This window comes from Saccopteryx leptura, chromosome 2, assembly GCF_036850995.1.
Source record: "Saccopteryx leptura isolate mSacLep1 chromosome 2, mSacLep1_pri_phased_curated, whole genome shotgun sequence".
Classification (NCBI taxonomy): domain Eukaryota; kingdom Metazoa; phylum Chordata; class Mammalia; order Chiroptera; family Emballonuridae; genus Saccopteryx; species Saccopteryx leptura.
This window is the reverse complement of record NC_089504.1, coordinates 29,482,988-29,506,942: the sequence shown is the minus strand read 5'-3', so window position 1 is coordinate 29,506,942 and position 23,955 is coordinate 29,482,988. Positions and strand designations below refer to the sequence as shown.

At 37.9% G+C, this 23,955-nt stretch overlaps 1 protein-coding gene across 3 annotated transcripts in view; it reads left to right on the top strand.

Moving 5' to 3' along the window:
- The window catches only part of SMC2 (structural maintenance of chromosomes 2), a 73,413-nt gene that overhangs the window by 22,944 nt on the left and 26,514 nt on the right, over positions 1–23,955 (top strand). For all 3 annotated transcript variants that reach the window (XM_066367526.1, XM_066367525.1, XM_066367524.1), the window contains exons 10-17: positions 7,136–7,369; positions 8,615–8,774; positions 9,657–9,774; positions 10,814–10,952; positions 11,328–11,447; positions 13,069–13,273; positions 15,338–15,473; positions 18,372–18,496. In XM_066367526.1, the coding sequence (XP_066223623.1) occupies positions 7,136–7,369; positions 8,615–8,774; positions 9,657–9,774; positions 10,814–10,952; positions 11,328–11,447; positions 13,069–13,273; positions 15,338–15,473; positions 18,372–18,496 (1,237 nt within the window). The remainder of the gene's footprint in view (positions 1–7,135; positions 7,370–8,614; positions 8,775–9,656; positions 9,775–10,813; positions 10,953–11,327; positions 11,448–13,068; positions 13,274–15,337; positions 15,474–18,371; positions 18,497–23,955) is intronic.

Genomic DNA, 23,955 nt, shown 5'->3' with positions numbered 1-23,955 from the left:
ATTGATTTATTAATGACAGCCATTATAACAGGTGTGAGATGATAATACATTGCTGTTTTAATTTGCATTTCTCTGATGATTAATGACATTGAGCATCTTCTCATATGTCTGTTTGATCATGTGTATGCCCTCTTTAGAGGAGTGTCTGTCCTCGGGTCCTCTGTTCATTTCTTCATTGGATTGTTTGCTTTATGGTGTTGAGTTTTAAAAGTTCCTTATAAATTTTGGATATTAATCCCTTACCAGATGTATTGGCGAGTATGTTCTCCCATTGAGTGGAGTGTCTTTTCATTTTGTTGATGTGCAAAAACTTTTAGTTTCACGTAGTCCATTTGTTTATTTTTCATTTGTTTCTCTTGCCCAGGGAGAAATCTACAAAAACTGCTAAGAGTGATGTCAAGGAGTTTACTGTCTGTTTTCTTCTAGGAGTTTTATGGTTTAGGGTCTTATATTTAAGTCTTTAATTGATTTTGAGTTTGTTCTTGTAGGTGGTATAAGAAAGTGGTCTGTTTCATATACATTTTTTTTTGCACGTTTTTATCCAATATTCCCAATACTATTTATTGAAGACTGTCTTTATCCAATTGCATATTCTTGCTTCCTTTGTCATGGATTAATTGACCATTTCCTAGTTTTATTTCTAGGGTCTCTATTCTGTTCCATTTATCTCTGTGTTTCTTTTTATACCAGTACCATACTGTTTTGATTAACGTAGCCGTGTAGTATAGATTCATATCAGGTAACTTGATACTTCCAACTTTGTTCTTTCCCAAATTTGCTTTGGCAGTTTGTATTCTTTTGTGGTTCCACTTAAATTTTAGGATTATTTGTTGTATTTCTTCTGTTTAAAATGCGATTGCTATTTTGATAGAGATTGCATTGAATCTGTAGATTGCTTTGGGAGTAAGATAATTTTAACAGTGTTAATTCTTCCTATCCATGATTACAGTACATATATCCTTCCTTTTCTTTGATTTCTTTCTTCAGTGACATAGTTTTGTCACAATAGGCCATTTATCTCCTCGGTTAAATTTATTCCCAAGTGTTTTGTTTTTAATTTAGTGAGAGACGGGAGGCAGAGACAGACTCCAGCATGCATTCCGACCGGGATCCACCCAGCAGTGCAAGCGGGGCATTGCTCTGCCTGTCTGGGATGTTGCTCATTGAGCAACAGATCTATTTTAGCCACCTGAGGTGGATGCCACAGAGCTTCCTCAGCCCCCGGAGTCAACTCCCTCTCATGAGGCCATGGCTGCTGGAGTGGAAGAGAGAGAGAGAGAGAGAGAGAGAGAGAGAAGTGAGAAGAGGAGGGGTGGAGAAGCAGATGGTTGCTTCTCCTGTGTGCCCTGACCTGGAATCGAACACAGGACATCTAAATACTGGGCCAATGCTCTAACAGTGAGCCAGCTGGCTAGGTCATTCCTAGGTTTTTTTATTTTAAGTACAGTTGTAAATAGGATTGTGTTCTTAATTTCTCTTTCTGATAGTTCATTATTGGTGTATAAAATGTGATCAATTTCTGAATGTTTGTATCCTGCTGTTGTACTGAATTCATTATTCTAATAAATTCTTGATGGAATCTTTGGGGTTCTGTGTAGTATCATGTCATTTGCAAATAATGACAGTTTCACTCCTTCCTTTTCATTTTAGATGTTTTTTATTTCTTCTTCTTGCCTAATTGATCTGGGTAGGACTTCAAATATTATGTTAAATAGAAGTGGTAAGAATAGCCACCCTTTTCTTGTTCCTGATCTTAGAGTTAAAAATTTCAGCTTTTCACCATTGAGTACGATGTTAGCTGTGGGTTTGTCCTGTGTGGCTTTTATAATGTTGACGTATGGTTCGTCCGTCCCCACTTTACTGAGACTTTTGATCATAAATAGATGTTTGATTATGTTAAATTCTTTTGCTGCCTCTACTGATATGATTATATGATTTTTATCTTTTATTTTGCATATGTAGTATATCGTATTATTTCATTTGCAGATATTATACCAACCTTGCATCCAGAAACAGATCTCACTTTATCATGATGTATGATCTTTTTAATGTATTGCTGAATTTGGTTTGGTGATATTTTGTTGAGGATTTCTGCATCCTCAAATATCCTGCTTTTGCTGCTTTTAAGATTCTCTCTTTGTCTTTAACCTTTGGCATTTTAATTATGATGTGTCGCCCTGTTGCTCATGCAATGTATAAAGCATTGGTTGATTGACCTGGATGGAATGCTGAGGTTGCGGTTTTGAATTGTGTGTCTTGGTGTGAGCCTCTTTGGCTTCATCTTTTGTGGGACTTTCTGCACTTTCTGGACTGGTGTGTCTTTTTCCTTCACTGGATTAGGGAATTTTTCATTTATTATTTCTTCTAATAGGTTTAAATACTATGCTTTGATTGTTCTCTTAGATTATCCCTGTGATGCAAATGTTGTTCTTGATGTTCCAGAGGCTCCTTAAACTATCCTAAGTTTTTTTTTGGTTCTTTATTTCTTTTTGCTGTTCCAATTGGGTGTTTTCCCTACCTTGTATTTCAGATCGCTGATATAATCACCTGCTTCATCTGATCTCTGTTGCTTCCCTATGGTGTATTCTTTATTTCACTTACTCTTCACAGCTGACTTTATTTTTGTTTCCTATTTCTGTTGAAATTATCACTGAGTTAATCTGTTATTCCGCTAAGTTCATGAGCATCCTTATATTGAGTGTTCTGAACTGTGCATCTAGTTGGTTCCTTGTCTCCATTTTTTTGTTTAGTTACTTCTCTGAAGTTTTGTTCTGTTCTTTTATTTGGAACATATTTTTTTTTTATCTCCTCAGTTTGGCTGCCACCTTGTGCTTGTTTCTGTGTAGTGGGTCGATCCTCTCCATCTACCAGTCTGGCAGAGTGCTTTATGAGGTGGGTGTCTTGTGGAACCCAGTGGCACATTCTCTGCTCACTTGAGCTGGTTGCTTTATTTGTGCTCCATAAGTGGGTGTTCTGCTCTCGTTGTAGTTGAGCCTTAATTGCTGTGTGTGGGAATGACCATGACCACAGCAGATCAGCTGTTGTGCAGGGGCAGACACTATGCAGTAGGAGTTGCTTCAGTGAGCCTCTAATGCCCACCATGTCTTCCCCTTCGGGTATTTCTTTTATGGAACTGGTTGGGAGGTGTACTGGTGTGATCTGATACCAGCCACCAGCTGTGCTGGTTCTGGATCTTCTTAGGAGGGACTCCAAAGCTGGTCAAATTCAGCGAGCACTTGTGCCTGTATTGGACCATCTGGTAGGAGCTATAATGTGACCTGTGGGTTGTTGTTGCCAGTACTGGGTTGGAGGCCCTTAGAGGAGGCTATTCTGTGAATTGTGTCAGGTTTGGGACCTTTGGGTAGGAAGCATATTGTTAGCTCAGGCTAGTTGCCACTTGTGCCAGATTTTTGAAGTTTAGTTGACACTACATTCTAAGCCACTTCTGGCCACTGCTTAAGCCAGGCTTGGAGCTACCTGATGGGAGTTATGCAAGTAGAGACTGTTTGCCACTTCTTTTAGGGTTGGAATAGTTAAGCCACAGGTACCAGGCACACCAAGATTTATTTGGGGTTTCTGCATGTTAGAGAGATTTTAGGAAATTCCATAGCTCAAGGTAGGCAGGCTGCTTCAGTCAAAGAGCCACCCGCTGTAAGTGATTCTGTTGGGTGTAATGGGGTCTCGGAATTACTAGGGTCAGTGCTGTTAGCCATATTAACAGAGAGCTCAGACTTGGTGTCATCCCTGCACCGAGCCGCCTGGGTGGGGGGAGGGCTCAACAAAGGAACAGTGGCACCTTCAAGCACTTAGTTCTGGGAGAGAACTGTTCCAACCCCTGCCCTTCCAGCCTTTGTCCTGAAGCTGATTCTTCCTTGTATGCCCTTGTGGTTTTTGAACTGCTGCCTTTGTGTTGGAGCTCGGAGCTCCTAAGTTTGTCAGTAAGTGAGTCTGTGCGCAGGCCCTTTAAGACCTGCAGCTTTACCTCTGCCTCACATAGACACAGTGCCCACTGGTTTTTACATTCATTTGTTATACAGGCTCCTCTATCTGGCATTGGAGTCCTGGGCAGGAAGTGTGGTGTGGGCTGGGACCTGTTGTACCTCAGGGGACACATCCATAGCCTACTTGGCCCTCCTGATTCTTTTTTATTTATTTATTTATTTATTTATTTATTCATTTTTAGAGAGGAGAGAGAGAGGGAGAGAGAGACAGAGAGAGAGAAAAGGGGGGAAGAGCTGGAAGCATCAATTCCCATATGTGCCTTGACCAGGCAAGCCCAGGGTTTTGAACCGGCGACCTCAGCATTTCCAGGTCGACGCTTTATCCACTGTGCCACCACAGGTCAGGCCTGGCCTTCCTGATTCTTAAATACCAGCATATGGGACCTACCTATTCCATTTCTGTGCCCCTCCTACCAGTCTGAGCATGGCCTCTTTATATCCTTAGTTATAGGACCTCTGTTCAGCTAGTCTTCCCGCAGTTTGCAATGATGGTTTTTCCGTCATTTAGTTGTTTTTTGATATGGTCATGGAGGGAGTTGAGCACAGTGTTTACCTACCCCACCATCTACCCAAAATTCTCCTACCCTTGTTATTTTGAGGATAAACTCAAGAAATAATGAAGTATAGTAGCTTATCCAGAAGATAGCTCTTGGAAAAATGCAGTAGAAGTGAGTGTATTGAGAAAATTATGGGACTTTTATTTGTATTTTAAGGGTAGATCCAACCAGATAGACCTGGAGATTGGTTGAATGTAAAAAGAAGGTGTGAAGGGCCCTGGCCGGTTGGCTCAGTGGTAGAGTGTCAACCCATGTGAAAGACTCGGGTTCTATTCCTGGTCAGGGCACACAGGAGAAGCACCAATCTGCTTCTCCACTCTTCCCCCCCCTCTCTCTCTATCTCTCTTCCCCTCCCACAGCCAAGGCTCCATTGGAGCAAAGTTGGTCTGGGAGCTGAGGATGGCTCCATGGCCTCCATCTCAGGCACTGGAATAGCTCCAGTTGCAGCAGAGCAATGCCCCAGATGAGCAGAGCATCGCCCCCTGGTGGGCATGCCCGGTGGATCCCAGTTGGGTGCAAGTGGGAATCTGTCTGCCTCTCCCCCACCCCGCTTCTCACTTCAGAAAAATACAAAATAATAATAATAATAAAAGAAAGCATGAAGGAGAAGTCCAGGTTTTGTGTTTGACAATTGGAGATATGGCTACCATTTTTGAGTGGAGAATAAGAAGTACAAGTGTGAACTTTAATGGGTTTGAGTTGCCTGTTAGACATCTGAAGAGAGATGTAGATTAGGTAGTTGAACCCAGCTTAGAAATATAGTATAAATGTTGGTTATGTTTCAGGGCTCAGGCTTCTTCCATATGTACTCATTTCTTAGGCAATCCCATCCACCCCTGTAGCCCTAATACCGTCTATGTGTTGATGCCTTTCAAATCTATAATTATTCTTGACTACTTCCCTGAATTCTGGACTTATTATCTAGTTTCTTAATTGACAGTTTTACATAGTTAACTAACAGAAAGTCTAAAACATATCCAAAATAGAACTCTTGTTTCCCCACCTACCCAAACCTGCCTGAATTACTGAATTTTTCTCATGTCAGTAAAGGATACCACTGTTAATCTAGTGTCCTCCTGGATGCCCCTTTTCTCTCAAATTCTGCATCTAATCCATGAGCAAATTCTGTTGACTTTAAAATATGTCAAGAACACAGCCACTTTTCATCACCTCCATCACTGCTGACCTGGTATATCCCATCGCTTTCCATGAGGAATACTGCAATGGTGTCCTTATTAGTTGCCTTGGGTGCTCTATAGTTTGGAATTTAAAACCAAAATATAAATTGGATCACATCACTTTTGTGCTTAAAACCCTTTAGTGGTTTCAGAGTCACAAGTATAGTTAAGTCCTGTCTTTATCATGGCTTATAACACTGTGTGATAGGACTCCTGTCTCCTTCCTACCCCTTGCTCACTGCTCCGGCCACAGTTCCTCAAACATCCAAGCAGATTCCTCAGAGCTAGCCAAGTATGCCGTCCCCTGGTATCAGTATGGTCACTCCTTTTATTTCATTTAGGTTTCTGCTCAGATGTTACCACAAAAAGACTGTCAACATTCTTCTTAAAATAATAGCTGCTATCACTTCCCATCCCTTTACCTTGATTTATTTGCTTACTTTGTTTTCCACTCTAGAATATAAGCTCCCTGAGGAATCTAAAACAATACCTGGTACATAGGAAGCCTCTAATAAATATTGAATCAATCATTAATTCAACAGGTTGGCCAGATTTTCTGGTCACATCATGTAACCAATAAAGATATGTTGTTTGTTTGTTTGTTTTAGTGCTTGTATCTTGCATAGTGCTAGGTATCTGGTTAATGTAACTTAAAAGATTAAGTAATGCTGTCCATACAATTTTATAACCTTAAATTTTATGGCCCTTAATAGTTTATAAAAATATTTTTATGTAGATACTTTTAATTCTAAATTCTTTTTTTTTAATTTATTTATTGGGGTGACACTAGTTAACAAAATTATACAGGTCTCAGGTACCCAATTACACATCTCTGTACACTGTATTGTGTGTTTACTGCCTCCCAAGTCCAGTCTTCATCAGTCACCATTTCTCCTCCCTACCCTCCTCCACCTACCCTCACACCCCCAATCACCACACTGTTGTTCATATCCATGAGTTGTTTCTCTCTCTTTTTTTTTTTTTTGGTCTTTTTTTGCTCAATCCCTCTACCCTTCTCACCCTCCTCCCCTAACATCTGTCAGCCTCTTCTCTACCAACAAATCTGTCTCTATGGCTATTATTACAGTTTTTTAGATTTAGAAACCGATTTTTAGTTTCCTCAAGTAGTTTAAATTTGCAGTGATATTTTAGCTCATTATCTCCCAGATTCAACTATAACATCTGAAAGTATTTCTAGTAGAATAAGAGACACAATTATCTTTAAAACAGAGCGAATTTCAAAATGAGGGTTAAGTATTTAAACTTATGGTTAAATTATTCTTGTTACTATGCCCACTTCACATTGCTATGAAATTGGATGATGTGTGTACATGTGCATAAGAAAATGGATGTTTTTCCTAAAATATAGTAACTTTCCAATCTGAAACTGTTCCTAAAGGATTCTAAAACTTTAGCAGCAAAAGAAAAAGAGGTTAAAAAGATAGCAGATGGGCTGACCACCCTTCAAGAAGCAAGTACGAAAGATGCTGAAGCGTTGGCGGCCGCGCAGCAGCACTTCAACGCCGTGTCCGCCGGCCTGTCCAGTAATGAAGACGGCGCAGAAGCCACTCTTGCTGGTCAGATGATGGCCTGTAAAAATGACATAAGTAAAGCTCAGACAGAGGCCAAACAGGTAAGTATGCCCATTGAGCACTAGGTGATTCCTTCTTTTGTTTTTGAGAAGATGTTTTACATTTATGCTTTGGCAGTTGTTATAAAGTGTTAAAAAATAATCAGATCAATGTCAGGTAACTTGTTTACTTTATCCTGCCACTGTATCACATCTAATACAGTGAAATTCAAATATATTGACTGCTAAATATTGAGGTACTAAGCTTTAACAGGAAAATAAAGGCGTCCTCCCTGTTTCTAGGCCCACCACATCTATCAATAGTTCTTAAAACTTTGGTTTTGAAACTTTACAACATGCTCTTTGGTGGTATCTCTCCCTCTCATTTACCCCAGGTCTAGTCTTTGGTTTTTCTACTCTGACTTCATAATCCTCAAAAGTTTCTCAATATTAAAATGGTTTTCAAATTTGTTTAGTTAGTTGTGAACTTAAAGTCCTGTGACTACAAGACTTTTGATGACAGAAAGAAGAAATGTGTGTACACGTACATTTTTTTAGTCATTTTTTAATGGAAGATTCAGCTCTAAAAATATATACAGGGGTGTGTATGTGTGTGTATTAATTCTATTCAAGGTTTTCTGTTACGTGATTGCTACTTTTTCATATGATGATGGTCACAAAAATTGGTAAAAAATCAATAGCAGAAATACTTTAAAGTTCTCTTAGTCTTTCTGTAGACTTTGTATTTGGAAAGGTCCTTCAGTCAGTTTCAGAGGGAGGATACACCTATATAGATCTTAGAATACTAGTTCATGGTTTTAAGGAATAGTACTCAATTATATAATGTAGCACTTAAAATTCTGACAATTCGGCTTCCTTTTTCCTATGTGATGTTATTTCTCATTGCTCAGTACACCTCCACTGTTAGATAACACAACATACAAGAGTACAAGCTAAGTGGAAAGGAAGAGAATAAGAGTTGGGATTTCTAGCTTTCTAATGTGGTTTTAATTTAACCAGCTAATGACAAGTATTTGATATAATTTTGAACTTATTAATGTTATGGTATATTTTATAAATACTACAAATGTGCCCTTAAATTGCAAAATATTTAATGTTTTGCATGTATTAGTTTTTACTGAGTAGTGTTTTGAGGAGGAAATGATTGATCTGTAGATAGACATACTGGTCCAAGGGACAAACTAGTTACAATTTCGAGGCTGATGTTGCTTTAACAAATCTGAATCTGACCATTTAATCACTAGCACCATGTGCCTCAGATAGTCTGCTACATGTTTCTTTGTATAGGCTCAGATGAAGCTGAAACATGCGCAACAAGAACTAAAGACTAAACAAGCTGAAGTTAAGAAGATGGATAGTGGCTACAGGAAGGATCTGGAAGCTTTAGAGGCTGTGAAGAAATTTAAAGAAAAACTTGAAGCTGAAATGAAAAAGCTAAATTATGAAGGTTTGCCTTTAAAAGACATGCTATTAGATCAATAAGGAAGTAGTGATTGTTGGTAGAAACTAACTTAAATAGAAGAAAGCAAGTAGGATAGTTTCTTTTATCCTATTAATGGGTAGGTATTATTAGTATAAGAAATGTTTATAAATATAGTCACAAAAATATCTATAAAACAGTGCTTTGAATTTTTGAAAACTCACTGAGAATTTCCTGCTTCTGTCACTCTGAAGTGCCACTTAAAAACTCAAAATTGTCATCTATTTATTTCTACATTATTAGGCATCCATCTGTTGTTTCTAGGAATGGAAATTACATTATTTGTCAGATATGTCTCCATGACACTTGATAGAAATTTTGTTAAGCAAGCTTTTTTGTTTGTTTGTATTTTTATGAAGTGAGAAGCAGGTAGGCAGAGAGACAGACTCCAGCATGTGCCCAACTGGGATCCACCCAGCAAGCCCACTAGGGGACGGTGCTCTGTCCATCTGGGGTGTTGCTCCATTGTAACCGGAACCATTCCAGCACCTGAGGCGGAGCACATAGAGCCATCCTCAGTGCCTGGGCCAACTTTGCTTCAATGGAGTCTTGGCTGCAGGAGGGGAAGAGCGAGATAGAAAGAAAGTAGACGTGGAGGGGTGGAGAAGCAGATGGGCACTTCTCCTGTGTCCTGACCAGGAATCAGGACTTCCACACACCGGGCCAGCGCTCTACCACTGAACCAACTAGCCAGAGCCTTAAGCAAGCTTTTTATTTAGTACTTACCAGAAATTTGTATTTTGCTTCTAGAAATGCTTCAGAAATAGAGGTTACTAATATTTCCCCTAAAACAATAGAATATTTCGATTTTTAAACTTGATTTTAATTTAGTTATGATTTACTATTTAGAAAACAAGGAGGAAAGCCTTCTGGAAAAGCGAAGGCAGCTATCACGTGATATCAGTAAATTGAAAGAAACACATGAAGCTCTCTTGGCCAGATTTCCCAATCTTCAGTTTGCCTACAGGTAAGAGATGTAAATCCTGAATTTTAACATCATAATAGTCAAGATAGATTGGAATTTTGGCTGGAAGGCATTCTAAAAATTTTATGCACTTGGAGATTTTTTTGTATGAAAATACTGTAAACAGCTGTACCTTAATTGCTTTTTTTTTTTTCTTAAATATTCACTGAAATGTTTCAGCCCTGGCCGGTTGGCTCAGCGGTAGAGCGTCGGCCTAGCGTGCGGAGGACCCGGGTTCGATTCCCGGCCAGGGCACATAGGAGAAGCGCCCATTTGCTTCTCCACCCCTCCGCCGCGCTTTCCTCTCTGTCTCTCTCTTCCCCTCCCGCAGCCGAGGCTCCATTGGAGCAAAGATGGCCCGGGCGCTGGGGATGGCTCTGTGGCCTCTGCCTCAGGCGCTAGAGTGGCTCTGGTCGCAATATGGCGACGCCCAGGATGGGCAGAGCATCGCCCCCTGGGGGGCAGAGCACCGCCCCTGGTGGGCGTGCCGGGTGGATCCCGGTCGGGCGCATGCGGGAGTCTGTCTGACTGTCTCTCCCTGTTTCCAGCTTCAGAAAAATGAAAAAAAAAAAAAAAAAAAAAAAAAAATTTTCAAATGTGGGCAGGGGAAATTATTTCTTGTGAAATTTAGTGGTTGTAATGCCTCCAATCTTATCAGAATGAGAGGAAGTTAATCTCAATCCAAAATTTTTTTGAAGTTTCCTATTATTAATGTTAATTGTCTACATTAACAATATACAATTTGATTTCCTACATGGATCTTTTTTCATGGAATGCTACAGTAACAGGCATTACAAAGATAAGAAAGTCAAATTTCTTTCTGTTTCACTGAAAAACAATATATACTAAAAGAGTTTTTGATTTATTTAAAAACAATAGCTAGATAGTTATTGGGGACATTTTAAAAATTTTATTTTGTTAAAACTATGATTCTTCTGCTTTCAATTTAATGTATTGTCAGAAAGAGCTCTTAGTATTAATTTACATACATCTTTTTTTATTTTTATATCTAGGATTAATTTTGTCAACTTTTCCATTTTAGAGACCCGGAGAAAAACTGGAATAGAAATTGTGTGAAAGGACTTGTGGCTTCTTTGATTAGTGTGAAAGACACTTCTGCTACCAGAGCGTTGGAGCTGGTGGCTGGGGAGCGGCTCTACAATGTTGTAGTAGACACAGAGGTAAACGGATTTTAACAAAGATGTTTGTAATTGCTCTTCAGCTTGGAAATCATGAGCTGCTAGAACGTACTTTCTTGATGTTCTTTCTAAGCTCTCCCAAGGTTGCTTATCTTCACAGGGTGAAGCTATTCAGTTAATGATGTTTTTACTATATTATTGATTGTATTATATTTGATTGACTGCATTTCAGAGGAAGTTTTATACTTAGGAATCCAAAATGCATAATCAATCTTAGACTTTTAATTGTTCAGGACAGTAGGCACTAAACATTTATTTGATTATTGATTTCTAAATGTGAAACTCTTTCCAATTGAATGTTTTCTGTCATCCTTAATGATATGTATGTATTTTTATTTTACATGCACAATATTTTAGGTTACTGGAAAAAAGCTACTAGAAAAGGGGGAATTGAAGCGTCGATACACTATAATTCCACTCAATAAAATTTCAGCCAGAAGTATTCCTCCAGAAACTCTGAGGGTCGCTCAGAATCTTGTAAGTCTTATTTATATGTTTTATCTCTATATTTTTTTAAAATTGGAGAATGTTAATTTTGGGGACATAATCATATGCAGAATCACAAAATTGTATTGCTACCATGCTTTCAAACATTAGAGCAGGCATCCCCAAACTAAGGCCTGCGGGCTGCATGCGGGCCCCTGAGGCCTTTTATCCGGCCCCCCGCTGCACTTCTGGAAGGGGCACCTCTTACATTGGTGGTCAGTGAGAGGAGCACTGTATGTGGCGGCCCTCCAATGGTCTGAGGGACAGTGAACTGGCCCCCTGTATAAAAAGTTTGGGGACCCTTGCATTAGAGTTTGTCTTTATGAAATTAGATGGAAAGAAAATAAAAATTTTTATAACATTAAAACTACCTTTGATGTTTTAAAGTTGTATGTAGTATTAGAATCTCAAACCCTTAAGTCACATGACTGTCAGGTGGCAGTAAATAACGTCACTCACCCCATAAAGACATTTCAGATAATGAAGGACCCTTATAAGGCCATGGTCCTATAAAATTATAATGGAGCTAAAAATTCTTAAGGCTTAGTAAATTCTTAGTAATGTCATAACACAACTTATTACACAAATACATAACATGGTGTTACAGTTGCCTATAGTATTCTATATAGTAACTTGCTGAACAGGCTTGTAGCCAAGCAGCTATAGGGAAATAAAATTTGTCACCTCGAAATATGTGTATTTGGCATAAGAATTATTTGTGTCAGGGTACAATGCTGAATATGTTATTTACATAAAGCTGTCTTTAGTTTGACTTCTGCTGCTGAGCTTCATAAAAATGCTTAGTTGTCCTAAAGGAAGGGCAGAGGTAGACACTATATTATAAACAAAGGTTAAAAAGAGAAAGTTGGATCAAAATAAAGGACTGAGGATTTAAGATTTTTTTTTAACTTTTGATTATTAGTTGTGTTTTTATTTCTGTAACTGATGGGGCTGCCTTAGCATGTTTAATTTGGATAAAAAGTATTTACTGTGGAACCACCCATATTACTGATAATTGAAATAAAACATTTTATGTCATATTGTTGATGCAGCCATTACTGTGCTTTAATTAAGAAAGTATGTCCAGCCTGACCTGTGGTGGCGCAGTGGATAAAGTGTCGATCTAGAATGCTGAGGTCACCAGTTCAAAACCCTAGGCTTGCCTGGTCAAGACACATATGGGAGTTGATGCTTCCTGCTCCTCCCCTCTTCTCTCTCTCTCTCCTTCTCTCTCTCTCTCTCTCTCTCTCTCTCTCTCTCTCCAATAAAAATGAATAAATAAAATCTTAAAAAAATAATAAAAAAGAATAAAGTGCTATTAAGAAAGTATATCCAAATAGTCCAATTTGGATTCAGAAACTTGGTAGTGGCTCTTGCTTGATAAAATTCACATGGTGCCTGATTTTTTTGCTACATATTTTACTTTGCAGTAGGATTGTTTTTTTCTAAAAGTCTTGAGATTTCCACAGCCTTTTAGAAAGTTCAAAAGGAATTGGAGTACTAGGTAAGTATTACCTGACTTTCTATTATTATAGCAGTCCTTACTATTTTATAAAATAATTCCTGAAAGGAGAGGAGTAGCATGTACTATGACACGTCTGTTTTCCCACAGGTTGGGCCTAACAATGTTCATACGGCTCTTTCCCTGGTTGAATACAAACCAGAACTTCAAAAAGCAATGGAATTTGTCTTTGGAACAACATTTGTTTGCAACAATATGGATAATGCAAAAAAAGTAGCCTTTGATAAAAGAATAATGACTAGAACTGTAACTCTAGGAGGTGAGGTATTTGATCCTCAAGGGACGTTGAGTGGAGGTAGGTGTTATATCATTTTGTCCTAATGATTGTGGTAAATAAGATGGGGGCTTTTATTGTCTTTAATAGGAAATAGGGTTGGAATGACTTAATACAGAGTTTTATTCCTAATCTAGGGGTTGGGTTCTCTTATTTTCTCTTGCTTTTTGCCCCATCAGGATATTCTGGTCAATTGGGAAAGAAGTCTTTTTATTCAGTATATTTTTAGCTTAACTACCCATTTCTCCTTCAGAAAATAGTATGTTAACTTCTAATTTGCATACATGCCAGTGCTCCTGTCAAAAGTAAAAAATTAAAGTACTGTGAGATAGTACTTTTTTAATGCTTTTAAGAAAAGAATTTTTAGGTAATGGTAATATTCTTGTTCTAATATTTGCCACATTGAGTTTCCAGATCTGTGTCAAATGATCATAATAACAAACACTGAATAATACTTAATGTGTACCAGTCAATGCTGTTAAGTCTGTGCTGTCCAAAACTGTAACTGTTAGCCACATGTGGCTCTTTACATTTAATTAATCAAAATTAATGTTAAAAATAATTTCCTCAGTTTTACAAGTCACATTTTAAGGGCTCAGTAACCATAAATGGTTAATGGGTAACAAGAAAATGCAGCTATAGAACATTTCTATCATTCTACGAAACCCTGTTCTAAGGGCTTTAATAATTTATTCTTTTAATCCTTATAGCAATGATGAGGTAGGCATATTATTATCATCTCCAGTATACAGTTGTAGAAGGTAAGGCATAGTGTGATTAAGTAATTTGCTTGTAGGTGACAAAACTTAGAATTTGAATTTAGGTAGTCTCATTACAATTTGTGCTTTTCATGAAACCAAGAGGATATGTAGCATTTCTTACAATATCAAGTGACATAATTTTTTTCTAGGCCAAGAATTCAAAATGAACCCCATGATCAAGTATCAAGTTCCCAGTATACAATAAGATGACTAGTAGTTACAGTTGAAAGATAGACCAAATATTTTTTAATTTTTTTAATTTAATTTTTTTTTTTTTGTGACTGAGACAGAGAGAGAGAGACAGGAAGGGAGAGAGATGAGAAGCATCAGTTCTTCATTGCGGCACCTTTGTTCATTGATTGCTTTCTCATATGTGCCTTGATCAGGGGGCTGCAGCAGAGCGAGTGACCCCTTGTTCAAGCCAGCGACTATGGGGTCATATCTAGGATCCCACCCTCAAGCCAGCGACCCTGCACTCATGCTGGTGAGCCCACGCTCAGCCAGCGACCTCAGGATTTCAAACCTGGGTCCTCCGCGTTTCAGTCCAACTCTATCCACTGCACCACTGCATAGTCAAGTTGACCAAATATTTTGAAATATCTGAAACAGAAGAAACTAGATTTAATTGATTTGCATGTTCCTGAAGTTCATACTTAAAGGATGGCAAATATGTAACCCTGTATCATATTAACGAAGGACTCATAATAGCATTGCTAATAAATTGACCTTTGTATTCTCCTATCAAACCTATATAGTTTTCTTGCCAGTATAACACCTCAGCCTGTTAACTGCTAGACAAATAGTTGCTTATAAAGTGAAACCGATTTGCTCTGCTCTGTCTGAGCTCAGACAAAGTTATGATGTGGTAAAAACAGTTCCCAGATCTCAGTGGCTTACAAGTCTTTTTAATAATTATGTCACCTCACTGTAGGTCAGTTGTCTCTGTTCTGTGTTAATCTTATTGTGGGACCAAGCTGAAGGAAGAATGGGCCAGGGGAAAACGGGTGAATTCGGTGCTGTCTCTTAAGGCTTACTTTCAGAAGAGGCGCATTTCCCATTTTGACCAAAGCAAATTACATGGCTAAACCCCGCTGTTAGTGGGGGGAGATTGGGCCTCGGAGGGATGGGCCCAGTAGGTAGAAGTATTTACCACGTATGTATGCTCTAATATGAAATGGTGAAGTGAATTCTGTAGCTTCATAAGCTCACTGTACAAGATTGGCTGTGGAATGATGTCAAGTATAATTCTCTTAGAAGACTTTTTATTGTTTACTAAATATGTGATAACTTACTGTCCAGGGCCTCTTTTCATTTGCTCTGTCAGGTGCCTCATCCCAGGCAGCTTCTATTTTAACCAAGTTTCAAGAGCTCAAAGATGTTCAAGATAAGCTGAGAATCAAGGAGAATGAGCTACACGCTCTAGAAGAGGAATTAGCAGGTCTTAAAAACACTGCTGAGAAGTAAGACTTCTGTTGAATTAAGCTATATATATATATCGCTTATAAACTTTTTTTATATATATATAGTGGGACAAAAGTAGGTTTACAGTTGTTTGTATGGAAAATAAGAATGAAGAGCAATACAAGAGTAAACTTGGTGTTTGCATACACACAATTGTAAAGCTATTTTGCCCACCCCTGTAAATGTGTATGTGTATATTTTTAAAGAAGAAATACAACTTCTGGCTTTTATTATAATATTCTTGGTTTTAATTGAATAGATTGTGAATTTGATAACTTGTTTATCAGTTAATATTTTTCTAATAAAAATGTCTTTGTTATAGAAATTAGGGAAAGCTAAGTAAACAAAAGGAAGAAAAAATAGCCAAATATTTCCGTTACTCTTTGAGATGTGCTGTGCTGTGTGCTGGGATTGGTAGAGAAACCCATATGTTGTACTCTAGAGGTTAATAGAGATACTTGAGTTCTTGATTTGAAATGATACGATACAATATAGCATTGATCAGGTGCCGGCACTAACTTTAGCAGCATTCTGGCTGTCCTGTAGCTATTGAAGATCACTAGGTTGCCTGTGGAAGAAGTAAAAAAGTTTATGTCGGAATGTCACTGCTAAAATTAAAGTCTGATGTGTGTCCTTACAGTGTTTCTTCTGTAGGTATAGATATAGGTATATATGTGCATCTTTCAGTATTCTTATTGTGTATTTTACAAGGTATATGCATATTATTATATTTTCAAAACTGAGATCATGCTATTAAGTGGCCTCTTTTTTGTCACTCAGACTTACTCATTATTAAATGCCACCTCATATATGCCAAATACTCTTATAGGACCTAGAATACAGTGGTGAATCAAACAGATAAATCTCTTTCCTCACCTTGTTTTTAAACACATATAGTTGGGGAAACAAACAATAAAGAAAATTAAATTGATAAAACATGTTAGGTAATGCCAAGTTATAAGAAGAAAAAGTAAACCGGGAAAGGCTGTGGGAGCTGTCCAGGACAAACAGGTGCTGAAATTTCAGATTGGGTGTCCAGAGAAAGCCTCACTGAGAAGGTGGCTGTTGAATAAATGCCTGAATGATGTGAATTAACTCCATAGGTTATTCTGGGGAAGAGTCCTTACTTGCTTGGAAAGCTTCAGGAGTATAATTGCCACAAACTTACAAAGTACATTATTTGAAAGTTTAATTATAATTTTTTCCAATCCCTCTGAAGTTGGCAAAATTAAAACCAAATCTTTTATTCAGAATTCATAGTACTGAATAAAGATTTTTAAAAATCTAAACTTTGAAATGAAGCTTTTTGGTAGATTTTTAGGATTCATCTTCTAAAATTATTAAAGCTTAGAATGGTAACAAGACCTTTAGAACTCTGTATATTGAAGAAATTGTCATAATCAGTGTGTTTATTTTAAGATATAACTTGTATCAAAATGTCTACTTTCAAACATCATATACATATAAACTCTGTGTTTACCCATAAAGTGACTGAACTTTTTCTGTGAGAAAAGCGCACAGTTTCTCTGAGATGTGTGGAAGGTCTGGCAACGCCATTAGTTTGTGGTCATGTTTGGCTCAGAACTGTTAACTTCGTTCAGTAGTGTTGGATCATTTGTTTTGCAGAATTGTCATGTAGACCAATTGTGGCACTGAGGTCAAGGAAAGGAAATGGATTTTGAAAAAGTATGAGCGGAAGGGTCAACTAAAGCCATTCTTTCATAGACCTTATCAGGAATGTAGCATTTGTTTTTTTCCCCCTGATTTTCTACAACTACATTTTTTAATGAATTGAAAAATGACTAACTTAAAAATACGGTTTTAATTGATATCAAGCAGTCTCAGGCAAGGTATTTAAGGGAGTGTTTTATACTTTCCCTCAAAACTCATGAATTTCTAGTGTCAAGCTACCTTGTGAATTTATATAATTTGTAATTTCACTGTAGCTGAATTAGCTCAATACCTTCTAAAGAAATAACTAAGCAGCCGGAACTGGGGTAGAATTACTGGGTTTACAAGAAAAAGTGCATTGCAAATGTCTGTTCAGTATACTGTCAGTCTCATTAGAAAATGTAGGGAATGTTTTTTTTTTACATTTGAAAATGGAGATTAATAAATAAAATATCTGAAATTTTATGTAATTGTTATATAGTTAATCTGGTTTCTGACAGAGAGCTGCTGTGGATTTTTTCCTTTTAGTAAGGATTAGTAGGAGGGATTATTTTTAGGGAATCCTATTCAGATTATTTTTTGTGTTTTCTAAAATTAAGAGTATTTCTGTAAATAATTATTATCAGTCTTGGTCATTTAGAATTGTTAATGTTCAGTGACCAAATCAGACTCGAATTTAATTGATGCCTCAAAACTATTCTTGTAACCAGTGACATCTTTTTTTTTTTTTTTTTTTTGTATTTTTCTGAAGCTGGAAACGGGGAGAGACAGTCAGACAGACTCCCGCACGTGCCCGACCAGGATCCACCCGGCACGCCCACCAGGGGCGATGCTCTGCCCCTCCGGGGCGTCGCTCTGCCGCGACCAGAGCCACTCTAGAGCCTGGGGCAGAGGCCAAGGAGCCATCCCCAGCGCCCGGGCCATCTTTTGCTCCAATGGAGCCTCGGCTGTGGGAGGGGAAGAGAGAGACAAAGAGGAAAGAGGTGGGGGGTGGAGAAGCAAATGGGCGCTTCTCCTATGTGCCCTGGCTGGGAATTGAACTCGGGTCCCCCGCACGCCAGGCCGACGCTCTACCGCTGAGCCAACCGGCCAGGGCCACCAGTGACATCTTATATTGTTTATATTTAGTATGTGAGTTTATTTTTAGGTGAAAGCCTGTAGTTTGAATACATGTCTCAAACATCAGGAAAATTGTGTTCATTTTTACAAACTTCTCTTTTTCTGAGGTATCGCCAACTAAAACAGCAGTGGGAGATGAAAACTGAGGAGGCAGATTTATTACAAACCAAGCTACAGCAAAGCTCCTATCACAAGCAAGAAGAAGAATTAGATGCTCTTAAAAAAACCATTGGTAATATAAAGAACTTTTGTGCTTACTCTGTTTCTGCTAACCTTTAGATATTTAGATCTTATCTTTATTATATATTTGTATTAAAATTTTTGAATTCTCCTTATTTGTTTTAATTATTACATATTATGATTATTCTATTGCTAAAGTTCTGCCCATTTGTACCAGTACACATATACACACCAGTGGCATTTGAAAGTTCTCATTTCTCCAAATATATCCTTAATTTCTCCTGTTATGTTGTGAAGAGGTAGATCACTAGCATTTAATTTGCATTTCTCTGATTGCTTGGTGAAGTTTGGGATCTTTATTTTTATTGTATGGTCCTTGGCTTCTGCTTCTGTGATTTTTTTTCTTTTTACCCATTTTTCTCTTGATTTGTTTATTGTTTGTCTATTCTCATATTCTGATTTCTTGTAGCTTATCTCCATTATTAATATTTTTGGCTTCTAGCTTGACTTTTAACTTTATGTTTAGAGTGTACAGAACATTTTTTGTTCAGTATGATTATTCAGTTTATAGCTGTCTCTTTCCCTAATTTTAAGAACCTATTGTATCTTACCTTTTTGATCAGAATTTAATTGTATAAGGTAGTCTTAATTTTTCTCTTTTTTAAGGATAATATCCATACACCTTTTTCTCCACTAATATTTTTTTTTTCTCTTTTGCAAAATAAAAAACTTACCCATTGTGTTCACCCCCATTCTCCTACCCCCTGCCTCTTGCAATCTGTTCTCTGTCTCTGATCTTAGATACTTTGTAGGTAAGATTCCAGGTATGAGTGAGATATGGTAGTTGTCTTTCTGACTTATTTCACTTAGCATATTGCTTTCTAGGTCTGTCATATTGTCACAAACATCAAGATTTCCTTCTCTTATATGGCTGAATAGTATTCGTGTGTGTGTGTGTGTGTGTGTGTGTGTGTGTGTGTGTGTGTGTGTGGCATTTTCTTTAGTCTTTCATCCACAATGGACACTTAGGTTGTTTCCCATATCTTGGCTGTTGTGCATAATGCTGCAGTGACCATGGTGAGGGGTGCCTATATCTTTTTGAGTTAATGTCTTATTTCCTTCAGATAAATACCCAGAAGTGGGACTGCTGCATCATATGGTAGTGCTATTTTTAACTGTTTGAGGAACCTCCATACTGTTTTCCATGTTGGTTGCACCAGTATACATTGCTAGCACAGTGCACAAGGGTTTCCTTTTCTCTACGTCCTCTATAACACTTCTTATTTCTTTTCTTTATGATGATAGCCATTCTTAAAAGTGGAGGTGATATCTTTTTTTTTTTTTTTTTTTTTGTATTTTTCTGAAGCTGGAAACCGGGAGAGACAGTAAGACAGACTCCCGCACGCGCCCGACTGGGATCCACCTGGCACGCCCACCAGGGGCTACGCTCTGCCCACCAGGGGGCAATGCTCTGCCCCTCCGGGGCGTCGCTCTGCCGCGACCAGAGCCACTCTAGCGCCTGGGGCAGAGGCCAAGGAGCCATCCCCAGCGCCCGGGCCATCTTTTGCTCCAATGGAGCCTCGGCTGCAGGAGGGGAAGAGAGAGACAGAGAGGAAGGAGGGGGGTGGGGTGGAAAAGCAATTGGGCGCTTCTCCTATGTGCCCTGGCCGGGAATCGAACCCGGGTCCCCCGCACGCCAGGCCGACGCTCTACCGCTGAGCCAACCGGCCAGGGCCAGTGGAGGTGATATCTTATTATGGTTTTGATATGAATTTCCCTGGTGATTAGTGGTGTTGACCAACTATTTGCAATCTATGTCTTCTGTGGCAAATATCTGTTCACATTCTCTCCCTGTTTTATTTTTATTTATGTATTTATTTTTTGTGACAGAGACAGAGAGGGACAGACAGACAGGAAGGGAGAGAGATGAGAAGCATCAATTCTTCATTGTGGCACTTTAGTTGTTCATTGATCGCTTTCTCATATGTTCCTTGACCGGGGGCTACAGCAGACTGAGTAACCCCTTGCTCAAGCCAGCAACCTTAGGCTCAAGCTGGTGAGCCTTGATTAAACCAGATGAGCCCGCACTCAAGCCAGCGACCTTGGGGTTTCGAACGTGAGTCCTCCGCGTCCCAGTCCAACGCTCTGTCCACTGCGCCACTGCCTGGTCAAGCCTCTGTCCATTTTATTAATTGGATTTTTTCTTTTATGTTGTATGAGTTTATGTTTTAGCTATTTCCTATTTTATATTTTGCAAATATTTTCTCCCATTTACTAGATGCTTTTTCATTTTGTTGATGATTTCCTTTGCTGTGCAGAATTATTGATATTTTCGTTTGACGCAGTCCTACTTGTTGATTTTTGCTCTTGATACATTTACTTTACATGTCAAATCCAAAAAACTAAGATGACCCTGTTTTCTTCTTGAGTGTTATTGCTTTAGGTCTTATGTGCAAGACTGTAATTCATATAGGGTTAATTTTGTGTATGGTATAAGACAGTGGTCCAATTTTATTCTTTTCATGTGGCTGTCCACTTTTCCTAGCACCATATATTGAAGAGATTGTTCTTTCTCCATTGCATATTCTTAACTCCTTTCTCATAAATTAATTGACCGTTTTTTGTGAGGGTTAATTTCTGCATTTGTCTATATCCTGTTCAATGGATCTCTGTGTCTGTCTTTTTGTCAGTACCATACTGTTTTGAACATATAGCTTTATAGCATAATTTGAAATCGGCGTATGATACTGCTGGCTTTGTTTTTCTTTCTGTTTTTTTAATTATTTTATAGAGAGAGGACAGGGGAGAGAGAGAAGGGAACATTGCTCTGTTCCTGTACATTTCCTGACCGTATTTTTCTTTCTTAAGATTGTTTTGGCTATTTGGGGCTTTCTGTGATTTCATGCTTATTTTAGAATTATTTGTTCTAGTTCTCTGAAAAATACCATTGGAATTTTGATAGAGATTGATAACATTTCTCTAGTTTATGAGCATGGACTATCATCCCATTTATTGATGTCTTCTTCAATTTCTTTATCAATATCTTATAGTTTTGATTGTAAAAGTCTTTCAGCTCCCCAGTTAAATTAATTCTAGATATTTTTTTTTTTTTAATGAAGTGGTAAAGGGGGATTGCTTAATATATTGCCTGAAAATAGTGCCAGTTTTACTTATTCCTTTCTAATTTGGATGCCTTTTATTTCATTTTACTGTCTAACTGTGCTGGCCAAGACTTCCAATGCTATGTTGAATAAAAGAAGTGAGAGTAGCCACCCTTTTCTTGTCCCTGAGCTTAGAAGAAAAGCTTTCAGGTTATTCACTGTTGAGTATAATGTTAACTCTGGTCTTGTCATATAAAGCCATTATTATGTTGTGGTATATTCCCTTTACACATACCTTGTTGAGAATTTTCTCATAAATGGATGATGAATTTTGTCTAATTTTCTATATCATTGAGATTATTATTTATCTTTTATTTTGTTAATATGGCTTATCACATTGATTTGCAGATGTTGAACTATCCTTGCATATCAGGGATGAATCCCACTTGAACATGGGGAATAACCCTTTTATGTTGAAATTGGTTTGCTAATCTTTTGTTGAGGATTTTTGCATTTATGTTTGTTCATCAGGGATACTGGCCTGTAATTATCTTATGGTATTCTTGTTTGGTTTTGTTATCAGGGTAATGCTGGCCATGTAAATAAGTTTGGAAGAGTTTCTTCCTCTTTATTTTTGGAGCAGTTTGAGAAAGACTAGTATTAATTCTCCTTTGAATGTTTGGTAGAATTCACCAGTGAAGCCCTCTGGTACTGGACTTTGTTCTTTTGTATTTTGAGAGGTTTTGATTACTGATTCAATCTCCTTAGTAATAATTTGTTCAGCTTTTATATTTCTTCATGATTTTTTGTTAGGATAGGTTATCCATTTTGTTGGCATATAAGTATTTACAGTAGTCTCTGATATTTTGAATTTTTATAGTATTGTTTGTAACTTCTTTCTGGTTTTATTTAAGTCTCAATTTTTTTATTTATTTTTTTTTGGCAACTCTCGTTAAAAGTTTGTCAATTTTGTTTATCTTTTCAAAGAACCAGTTCTTAGTTCATTGATTTTGTTTGTTGTTATCGTTTTGTCTCTTTTTCCACTCAGACCTTTTTTATTTTTTTCCTTTTACATACTTTGGCTTTGTTTATTCTTTTTCTAGTTCCTTGAGGTGTAAAGTTAGGTTGTTCGTTTTAATTTTTTTGTTTCTTGATGTTGGCATTTATCACTATGAACTTCCCTCTGAGAACTTCTTTTGCACATTCCATACATTTAGGTAGGTTGTATTTCATCTTCATTTGTTTAAAGGGTTTTTTTAATTTATCTTTTGATTTCTTGCAGTGACATCCTGCAGTGAACTCATGGTATCCAAGATTATATTTGTACCTAGGTTCTGTCACAATGTGTCATCTGTCTTTTTTATTTTTCATAAATTTAGAGACAATATTTTTACTATGCTTCATCATGGATGTATTCTCACAATATTTCTCTTTAATAAGAGGGTCCTTGAATCAATTAATGAGCAAAGAACACAAAAAAAGCTTGCTTATGAAATTAATTATAAGCTTTCTTGTAACTAAAATACATAAAGAAAAAATATAGATATTCTCTCAGTTCTGGTTTTAGGAAGCATACAGGTATGTTAAAAAGATGGCCTGTGCCTGACCAGGTGGTGGTGCAATGGATAGATAGAGCATTGGCCTGGGATGCAGAGGTCCCAGGTTTGAAACCCCAAGGTCACTGATTCGAGCACAGGCTCATCCGTCTTGAGCAGGGGTCTCAAACTCAACTCAGCATGTGGGCCGCAGAGCAAGATCACAGCCGTTCGGCGGGCCGCACTAGGTCTACAAAAGGCAACTGTTACGCAACACTTTTCTCACTGCAGTTGAAAACAAAAAAAAATCAGTACAACAAGCACAATCGTACATGCAGTTTACTCAGTGTCACAAAACGACCAGAAACTGTAGTTCACATCACAACTGCTGTTAACTAAGCTAATATCTAGCTAGGATGCTAGAGAAATGAAAAATACAAGTAGGCCCCTAGGCTTACTTAATTGTATCCAAAATATTTTGAACTTCGTGGATTAGTCTGCGGGACGCACAAAATTGGTCTTGAGTGTGGGCTCAACAGCTTGAGTGTGGGGTCACTGGCTTGAGCATAGGATCATACACGTGACCTCATGGTCCCTGGCTTGCTAGAGGGTCCCCACCCCCGTCAAGGCACATATGAGAAAGCAATCAATGAACAACTGAGGTTCCGCAATGAACAACTGAGGTTTCTCATCTCTTTCCCTTCCTGTCTGTCCCTCTCTCTGTCTCTCTCTAAAAATAAAATAAAAGACCTGTGATATTTTTAAAAAGTTTTAAATCCTTGTAAAAGTAGGTGATTTGTAGGTAAAGTTTATATTACTCAATTACATATGATTGGGAATAATTTCATCACAGATATTTAGGTAATTCAGGTATT